The 10,398-nt window shown below is 49.5% G+C and overlaps 1 protein-coding gene across 1 annotated transcript in view; it reads left to right on the top strand.

Moving 5' to 3' along the window:
- The first annotated feature begins 2,490 nt into the window (after window positions 1-2,490).
- The window catches only part of ABTB2 (ankyrin repeat and BTB domain containing 2), a 171,139-nt gene continuing 163,231 nt past the window's right edge, over window positions 2,491-10,398 (top strand). Inside the window, exon 1 of the mRNA XM_019738580.2 lies at window positions 2,491-3,786. Within this exon, the coding sequence (XP_019594139.2) occupies window positions 2,904-3,786 (883 nt within the window). The 5' untranslated portion in view covers window positions 2,491-2,903. The remainder of the gene's footprint in view (window positions 3,787-10,398) is intronic.

The raw sequence follows: 10,398 nt of genomic DNA, 5'->3' as shown, positions 1-10,398 counted from the left end.
CACAAAACACAAACACAGACACACTCTGGGTTTACTTTGTACCTCAAGTGGACTATAGACAAGTTTGGGGAATATTTGTAAGACAAAAAGATCTATCGTCTTAATCACTTTTCATAATTTTCCACCCCTTTTACCAGATTTTTTCATAAGGACTTTTTTCCTTTTTTAATGGAGAAAATTACAAAACACTTATTTCAGTATGGGCCTCTTAAAGATAAGAACATTTAATAAACATAACCTCACTACCATTACCACATCAAAAAAGCAACAATGATTTCATAATAGCAAATATCCAGGCGGTGTTCCCTATTTCCAATTGTTCCATAAAGTCAAATATTTATTGACTTTTTTGTAAATCAAATGTCAAATAAATTCCACATATTGTGATTGGTTGATATTCTTTTAAGTCTCTTTTAGTGTATAGGTTTCCTCTTCATCTCTTTTTCTCCTTGTAATTTATTAATGAAACTCAGTTGTTTGTACGGTAGCATTTCCCAAAGCTGAAGTTTTCTGAACAAATCCTTGTGGTGCAGTTTAACACCCACAGGATTCTGAAATTTGGCTGTTGGCATGTTTGATTATCTTTACACTTTAAGTCCTCAAGTAACTTGAATATATTAAGATAAATCGCATCTGTCCTTTTCCCGGAAGAAATATACCAGATAGTTTCCCAGATAACTTTCCCAATCAGTAAATTCCCTATTGAAAATTTCTAGTTAAGTAATCTTTGTTACTTTTTAAGGGCACGCACAACAAAAAGAAAAAAAAATAGAAGGAAAAAAAAACCTGGGGAATTTATTTTCTCTAAATATCCATTAGAGGGCGACATTTGCCTTACTATTATATTTCCCCTAACAGGTTTTAAATTGCATCAACTTTATTTTCGCATCTTTGACAAGTTGAACCTCATTACCTACTTTTACTTCTTATCTCAATTCTAAAAGATATAGTCACATACGTGTCCTCTATTAATTTGGTCTCTGAATTTTTGTCATATTACTGTACTTCCATCCTTGACTCCGTTCCCAGTCCTAACCACTAGGCGGCGATATTGCATCAATAAAGATCCGCAGAAAGACAAATTAAGCCAAACTGCCAAAGAATAAGGAGTTTCACAGGGAAAGGGCCATTAATTTAAGAAGGAAGGAGACAAACCAGACATTTCTAGTTTGTATCCAACTCACGGCCCAAGGTCATAACTGTGTAAGATTCAGTACAAAGGAGCCATTCAGGAGCGCGGAGGCTGACTTGGAGGAAACGCGTGCACAATCTCCTTGATTTTGCGGAGGGGGCATATGCGCGTACGTGCACGTGTGTGTGAATAGTTACAGGACAGCAGCGGGACCAAGTACTGGGCGTGGATCTGCTAGAACGAGTAGCGCTCTGACTGACCGCCTCTGGACACACGCTCTGAGACAGGTTTACAATCATGCAGCTAGGAGGTCAGCCCCGCTTTTATCCTGAAGGAAACCAAATCCTGAGGGGGTATAGGGCTTGCCCATGGCGCAACGTTAGGTAGGTGGTGCATTCGGCCACGTGTTCCGAGCTCAGGCCAGTGCTAGGGACATTTCTTACCTTCGCACTCTTCCTGTAATAACCACACACACACACACACACACACACACACACACACACTCGCACCTCGGACAAAAAGGATCCGCCTGACAGCAAACTGTATTATACGGATGTAACAGGGAAGTCACGGACTCGGGAGAGTCTCATCAGTTAGGACCCTCTACCAAAGTAAACACTCAGGAAACTGCATGTGTAATTTCAAGTTGGGGGGTGGGGGTCGCAAGCCTCCTGGAGCCCGTCCATTTATCAGGTTCCAGGTCAAGAAATTATGTTCTGATTAGAGCCTATATGACGATGTAAAGAACCAGACAGATTTGGGAGGAGAAGCAAGCAGGGGCGTTCTCCTCCCTCCAAATCCAACTGGAGTTTCATCTTGGAAAAACGGGAGGGGCTTGGCAGAAAGTCTAGGAGAGAGGTGGAAGGCCTAGGTTGGCCCTCCTCCCCAACCTAGGAGTTGGGACCGACAACTCCAAACGCCGGCTGTAGTGTTCCGCTGCAGAGGACTTGAAAGGGAGCGGCGAACGCCAAAAGCCTGGACGGCGGGAAAGGGGCAGCGCACAGTGGCTTTTTCTTTCGATTTTTTCTTAAGTCGTCAGCTACCGAGCCTAACATTACGACCCCTCTTTTCCCTGTCTCTTCTTCCACCTCCCGCGCGCTCACTCGCTCTTTTTCTCTTTTCCCCCTCCTCCACCACGGTCCCAGCCGCTGCACCCGACTCTCGGCCTCCAGCCCCGCCTCTGCCGCCGAGGGGTTTCACCCGCCGTAGAGTGAAATCTACATAGTGACCGCCCCTCTAAGAGATCATTGGTGCAGCACCTACCCATCGCGGCCGAGGATTGGTGGGTCGCCCCAGGTTATTTGCATGCTGGCGGCTGCGGGGTACCCAGCTGTGCAGGCGGCGGACGCCGCGCAGAAGTTTGCTCAGCGCTTTCTCGCCGGTAGGTCCCGGACTCGCTCAGCTCCCGGAGCCGCCTCCTTTTGCCGCCGCCCTGTTCGCTCAGGATTCCTTGTCTGCGAAGGACAGACGCCCTGCTTGCGGGAAGTTGTGGTGGACAAGGGGGAGTGCCGAGGAGGAGCGGCTGGGAACAATTCCAGTGACAGCTTTGCGTCGGGACGCGGGGCGCGTGGAGCTCAGGCCGCAGAGAATCTCGCCTACCTTCCCGCGGCCGCCGGGCTGGCGGGCAGGCGATGCGGCCGCCGAGCCCCGCGGCATCGAGAGGAAGGAGGGCGCCCCGGAGAGCTTAGACCTTGTTTCTGCCCACTTGGGTAAGGGAGCATGGAGTTGTGAGCTCACCTCCCTCTGCGAGGCCGCCCGCGGCAGGCTCCCCATGGCCGGGACGTACAGCTCCACTCTGAAGACGCTGGAGGACTTGACCTTGGACTCCGGGTATGGGGCCGGGGACTCGTGCCGCTCGCTCAGCCTCTCGTCCTCCAAGTCCAACTCGCAGGCGCTCAACTCTTCGGCGCCGCAGCACCGCGGGGCGGCCTGGTGGTGCTACTCCGGCTCCATGAACAGCCGCCACAACAGCTGGGACACGGTGAACACGGTGCTGCCCGAGGATCCAGAAGTGGCCGACCTCTTCTCGCGCTGCCCGCGCCTCCCGGAGCTGGAGGAGTTCCCCTGGACCGAGGGAGACGTGGCCCGGGTGCTCCGCAAAGGCTCCGGAGGCCGGCGGCTGCCCCTCTTCTCCGCGGAGGCGGTGAGGCGCCTGGCGGGGCTCCTCCGAAGGGCGCTCATCCGCGTGGCCCGCGAGGCGCAGCGCCTGAGCGTGCTGCACGCCAAGTGCACCCGCTTCGAGGTGCAGAGCGCGGTGCGCCTGGTGCACAGCTGGGCGCTGGCGGAGAGCTGCTCGCTGGCTGCAGTCAAGGCGCTGTCCCTGTACAGCATGAGCGCCGGCGACGGACTGCGCAGGGGCAAGTCGGCGCGCTGCGGCCTCACCTTCTCCGTGGGCCGCTTTTTCCGCTGGATGGTGGACACCCGCATCTCTGTGCGCATCCACGAGTACGCGGCCATCTCACTCACCGCCTGCATGGAGAACCTGGTGGAGGAGATCCGGGCCAGGGTGCTGGCCAGTCAGAGCCCCGACGGCGGAGGGGCGGGAGGCGGGGAGGTGTCCGCTGAGGCCCTGGAAATGGTCATCAACAACGACGCGGAGCTATGGGGCGTCCTACAGCCCTACGAGCATCTCATTTGCGGCAAGAACGCCAATGGTAAGCGCGCCGGCCCCCACCCATAAACTGGGTGGGGAGAAATCCCGCCTTGGGCTACCCAGGGGGTGACTTTTCTAGGACCAAGGTGGTGGGTGTGCCGGGACCTGAGAGAAAGCGTTTGGTCTGTGGATGGGGGAGTTCATTAAATAGCTCTTGCCCGAGATTGTTTTTCTGGCGACAGACTTTTGGAGGGTAAAGTCGTGGTTGATCTCCATCCTGTTCTGCGTGGCATTGTCACTGTCTGGGGGCTGTTCGTTGATTGAGCCTCTTGGCCACGTCATTCCTGAACCCCTCCTGAAGTGAAGGGTACTGCCCTGCGCTCTTTGCCGTCCTTGACTGGATCTGAAGTCGGCGTCTTTCCGGACAGCTGGGTACATTGTGGTTCTGCTCGCTGGGTCTCCCCAGCCTCGTAGCAGCAGCCAGAGGGTCCAAACTCTGAAGACCTGAGCCTTGAATAAGTGGGATGGGAGGAAGGGAGCAGGAAGCCCAGGACTGGTGCTGCCTCCTTGGGCTTTGCTTGGTTGAAGGACGCTCTTCAGGCCCTTCCCTAGAAGGTGACTAGATAGTGGTGGGTCCTGAACTCTGTGTGCCCGGGGTGATGGACCCTAGTGATTCCTGAATCCTCTCCCCAGAAAGGGAACCACATACTGGCTCCCACAGCCTGACTTTTTAAACAGTCACCACCTAAGTGAGCAATGGATTAAAACCCTGTGTTGTGTTAAATGCACAGCCACGTGGGCTTTCCTGATAGAAATGATGACCCGGGAAACCACACTTTGGGGAAGAGGTGTGGGGGGATGGGCAACGGCAGGGTGTCAAGTCTGGGAAAGAAACCATTGGGTAGTTGAATATCTCCAAGGATGATATAGCTTCAGTGCAGAAAGTAGAAGGAAAGCACTTGACCTTCTCCCTGGAAAGGTTTGGGTATGACATACTACTTTCAACAGCAAACTGCCCACCAGACTCCAATTTTAGGAGTCAGCAAACCATAAACTATTTGGAAAGGTACTATGGCTAGACATCTTTGCAGTCTGATTGGAAGGCCATTTGGGGGGGGGGGGGGGCAGCTTTCAGTGCTAAATAAACAGTCAGTGGAAGAGACCAGGTGGGTATTGTAAAAATCATAAAGGGCATCAAATTTAAACATGGTTTAACATAATCATAATAGCTAAAACTTAAAATTAGCACTGACCAATGTGTCAGTCACTGTTCTTAGCACTATATGTTAACTCAAGTAACCCTAGCAACCCTATTAGGTAGGTACCTATGGTACTATCCCCCTTATGCAGATGGGGGGAAACCAGGGTACCCAGCAGTTATGTAATTTGCCCAAGTTTACACAGATAGTAAGTGACAAGGCTGGACATTGAACCCAGGCAGGCTCCAGAGTTCAAGCATTTAGCCACTGGAGAAAACAGCGTTGTTTTTATTAGTCCCAATTCCAAAGAGAGCAGTTGACTTCTTAGGCCTCATTTTAAAGACAGTCTTTATGCACAAGCATGGTTGACTTTGACTTTCATTGGTTTTGTTTTTCATTCTGGCTCTGCCAAAGGAGATGCCTGGAATAGAAGAGCATTTGCCTTTTAATTTGCTTCCTCTTAGGTCAGAGTTGAGGTTAGTCCAGAATCACTTTTGATGATGTCACAGCTGATAATTGTGCTTTGCCCTCCAGGTCTGTGACATCAACACCAGGAACAAGAGCTCCAGGAGAGGAAGTGGAGGGCAGGGGGACTTCCAGCCAGTTGTCATAGCTCAGGGGAAGAGTTCTGAACTTTAGGTTGAGGGGAGGCCCAGACTGAAATCAACGAAGTAAGGACTCCTAGGAGAAAAGACTGAGGCTCTAACCCTATAGACCAAACTAGAATAAAGGTGGACCCCTAGGTGCCAAACAGAAGAAAACAAAACCGTGCCCTTCATGCAGAGCTGGTGCCCTGCAGGTTGAGGAACTTCTCAGTTTTTCTAACTGCAAATTGAAGCTAGTAAGAGCAGCTAGCTGCCTCTCCTGGGTCCCTTGAAAATACAGTGTCCAGAAATTGCTAAAACACAGGTGTCTTCCACTAAAGGGCTTATCCTAAAGGGCCCTTTCTCATCTAGGGTCATCACTCCTTGGGTGGGTATTGGAAAATCATAAAAGGTGTCCAATTTTCTTTACGGGATAGTTTTTCGACCCCATGATTTGACCTCTTCCCTACACCATCCCCCACCCCAAGCAATCTTTCTTAAGCCACTGGTAGTTGAGACAGCAGGATTCTGTGTGACAGACAGCCAAGAGCCCTGGATGTTCAGAGCAAGCATCTATCTCCCTCTGTGCATTTCCTGGTCTCCAGGGAACTCCCTTGCAGACGAGGTGAACACTCACTCCCACTTAGTAACATGGATGCTCATTTTTTATACATGAAAACCTGGGGGTGGCCTCCGTAAACAGTAACGAGGCTGATTTATTAAGTTTCTAGAGACAAAGCGAAATGAAGGTTTAGTAGTGGAGCAATGAATTACTTATGCCTGAAAGCTGACTTCAGAGGGAAGCATAAACTGCTTAGGAAAGAAATGAAGAGACCCAACTCTTTGTTTTACTAACGTAGGCCAGCCAGGTTGCCGTTTACGCAGCTAAGTGGGCAATGGCTGCTGGTTCATCTTCTTATCCTGCTGCTGTTCCCTTTAAATTATATATTTATTGTTGTTATGCCTGCTAATTACATAGCATGAGCAGGGGCCTTTGACTCAGCTACATAGGGCTCCTAAACTTTTAATGTCTTCCAACCTGATCCATCTATTCCTGTCCATTACTCAGAGTGCTGGGCAAATGTGGTTGTGCTCAGTCCAAGATAGATGATAAAAGTTCTATAGTGTTTATAAAACATGATCTCATAGAGCAGCAGGCGTTCTGTATCACTTGCTCATTTGGTATCCATGTCGCTGTTCCCAGGGCCGTGTCATTAAGTGATGGTATCTTCGTGGCTTTCTTACGGGTGGTCAAGAAACCACTTTAATAGAGTAGTATTTATAAACAAGGAGCGGGCAGAAAATAGAAACGTCTCCCATCCACGCCTGCTGTCTCTCTCCCCCCTGTATGTGAGTTTGACGCTGGGCATCTCTTCTGGGTTTTCTTGACCGTTTTTGTTACTAGTGAGCGTTCATGAGTGTCCATGGCATTTGAGAAAATCCTCTTCAATTCTGAGACTCTCGGTTAAGTGATAGGATTTGGATGAGAATATTCTTACTGCAAAACAGTAACCACAATGTGCATGAGGGTGGCTCTGTCATAGTGGTAAAGAACACAGACTTTGGAATCACAGTGATGGTTTGAATCTCACCTCTGTTATTTATATGAGTGACCTGGGGAAAAGTTCTGAACCATTCTAAGCCTCAATTTTGTTATCTGTAAAATGGGGGATAATAACAGCACCTAACTCCTAAGGTTGGTATGAGTACTAGGTGACATCACAGATTTAAAGATCTTAGCACATAGTAAGTGCTCAATAAATAGTAGCAATTCACTCAACAAACATTTATTGAGCCCTGACCCTGTTCAGCACTGTTTAATGTGCTGCAGATTAAGTGCTGAAGGGGGAGGGAGGCTCCTCCTCTCAGGAAGCTTACAGACAAGTGGAGGAAACAAGAAAAAGTAAACAAATAGGAATTTACTCTTAGCAGCAAGTGTTATTAAAAAAAAAAAGACAAGGTAATAGGATGTGACTGGGGCCAATTTAACACCAACCAAAGAAGGCCTCTCAGAAGTTTCATTAACAATAGGCAATATATCAAAACTACTGCTATCTAAGGACCTCTAGACAAAAAAAAAAAAAAAATGTCCTCTAGGCAAAAAAAAGTGAAGACTTTTCTGAATTACTCAGTTATCCCAGGCAAGTCCTAACCAATATTGCAGCAGGGATGAAAACTCTTCTAGTTGTAGGACCCATTTAGCCAGGAGACCATAGGGTGGATTGCCACTGAGATAATCAACTAAAGGACCAAGGGTTCATTGAGCTGCTAGTTGCTGTTTATAATCAGTTTCTACACCTGGGGAATCTGAGGGAGGAGGGCAGCTTCCCATCTCTGACTATTTTATGGAAGCCAGGGGAGCTGGTAAAACTGAAACAAAGCTAGCTTTGGAAATGAAAACTTATTTTTTTTTCCCTTGAATGCCCGAGAAATGCAACCTAGCCTAAAGAGTTAGAGGAACAAGGCAGAGCTGTTGTGCTTCCTCCAGAAAGCTTTACTTGACTCCTCCACCCTGAACTGGAAGAGCCACCTCTCCTTGGGGTCTCCCCAGCACCCAGAGCATATTCTGGAATCATTTCCTGCTTGTGTGTGTCTCTCCCACCAAACTGTCAGCTCACAGGCACGTGTCTCCCCTGTCCCTCGCACCGTGTGTGGCACAGTATGGCTGCTCCATAAATGTTTGTCAGGCAAACAATTGATCCCACCACACAGAATGTTCGATTCCAGAAATTTAATTTGAAACCCCTTAACACCTTGGAAGAACCGCCCCCTTTTTCTACCCTGGCAGGGAATTTCAAGTTCTTGATGAATAAGGCAGTGTTTGGGGGATACCCAAACCTTTAGGAACATCATTCAACCTTCTGATATCCTGATTTCTCGGGGGTTCCCTAAGCTAGCTGTGAAGAGCCCATGTAAGTGGGAGGGATTTCAGGGTGGGGGGATTCCTTCAGTGTGAGGTTTCACAGCAAAGTAGGGGTTTCACAGCAGAAATCCAGCAGGTAAATGACAGATCCAAGGGGGATCTGAGTTAAAAGACGGAAGCAGTCAGATGCCTTGCCCGCAGAGCTGCCCAGAGGGCAATCTCTGTTGATGACTGTTGCTCGAAAGAGGTTGCATCTGTGTTCCACCCCAGTGGCCTCCATTCTGAGAATGGAACTAAGGTGATCAACCGCCAAGATGTGTTGGGACGCACAAACGACACTCAAGGGTCTGAAACAAGCCAGAGACGCTTTGCTACTAACCCCCGGGTTGGTCCTCATCCCATCTCACCATCAGTACCTGCCCTTTGCCAGATGGCAGTGTGTGGATACTTTGGCCTCTGTTTCTACACCTTGCAGTGTAACAATGGGCCTGACCTTTGTGTAGCACCTTAAACTTTTCCTCCTCTGTGCCCTCACTGGGTCCCCCTAAAAACCCAGCGAACGGGATGCTCTTTCACAGAAGGGTGTCCAGGAGCCCAGAATTCACAGCTCCTGGTAATGGCCAGGCCAGGGCCAAGCCCCACATTGCTCAAGCCCCCGACCTGTGAAGAATCACAGAAACAAAGGTAATGAGGTCAGCGTGTGACCCCCTTCCAATGGCGGCGAAGGTCAAACTCATAGCAACAGCATTACTTACTAGAGACCTTGTTTGTTCATGGCCCGGCACTTTCAATCCATTAGGCCAGTGAATCATCACAACCAAGTGAAGACCAGGCATCAGGGCCCAGGCGTTGATCTTCCTCCAAAGGATGTTGTGTTACTGTGTAAATGCTGCTTGTTAGCTGTGCCAGAGTGAGCCCTGTAGGTGCCATTGATTTTAAGGAGCCATTATTGCTGCTCCTGGGAGGGCAGGGAGCTCTGCCGCCCAGGGAGGACCTTACAAGTGTCAGCTGCTGGGTAATCAATAAGCTCAGCTGAAGGGAAGAGCTGCAGCCTCCACTGGGATACTCTTCTAACACGGGGGTGAGCCCTCCCTGGAAGGTCTACACACAGGAGGAAAGCACCCAAAGGGAGCCCTTGTTTACACCACTGGTCTCAGGAGCTCAGCTCACTTGCTGTGGAGTTGCCAGAAAAGCCTTTAGGAAGGGGACTTTGATTTCCTCAGAGTCCCCTACAAGTGTCAGGCCACCAGTGCAATCTCCATGCTGAGAGCACGGGGAGAGACGGAATCAGCCTCACGAGCACTGAAAGGCTTCAGCTTTGAAGTCTGAGTTGGGTCCCAAATGGCTTTGCCTCTTACCAGGGCCTCAAGCAAGTCGCTTCAAGTCTCCATTTCTCTACCGAGAAACGAGGGGCCAGGGCGGTTGTGCCCTGTGCGTGCTCAGAGCTCCCGGGGTGTCAGAGCTGCTGCCGGGGTTAGAGAGAACAGCTCACGCTGAGTAATTCCTGGCTCCCTCACTCGCGAGCTGTGTGACCCTGGGCAGGTTGTTTCACTTCTGTGCCAGAGTTTCTTCCTCTATAAAAGGACTTTTCAACCTTGTCACTGCTGACATTTTGGATTGGATAGTTTCGGTTGTGGGTCTCTGTTGTGCTTTGTAGCAAACCTAGTCGTGTTCCCCCCTCCCTCTGCTGCCAATCATGACCATCAAAAATATCTCCAGACATTGTCATATGTCCCCTGTGGGGGCAACATCACCCCTGGGTGAAAAACACTGCTCTATCGTAGGACTGAAACACCCAACTGAGAATTGTTGTGAGGCTTTAGTAAGCGTCTCGGTAAGGGACTTTGCACTGTGCCTGGCGCATAAAATATTCTAATTATTGCTATATTTTTGCAAATTTGTGTTGGATGCATTGGTAATGTTTGCTTTTGCCAAAGTGGGAGTCTAGTGCAGGGGAGGATCGTGACCCAAATCCCACAGTGACAAGTATTAGTCACTCTGCTTTCCTTGGTGACGAACAGGTAGGA

Source organism: Rhinolophus sinicus, linkage group LG06 (genome assembly GCF_036562045.2).
Source record: "Rhinolophus sinicus isolate RSC01 linkage group LG06, ASM3656204v1, whole genome shotgun sequence".
NCBI classification, from domain to species: Eukaryota; Metazoa; Chordata; class Mammalia; order Chiroptera; family Rhinolophidae; genus Rhinolophus; species Rhinolophus sinicus.
Note: the sequence above shows the minus strand (reverse complement) of the source record. Positions and strands in the feature narration are given on the sequence as shown.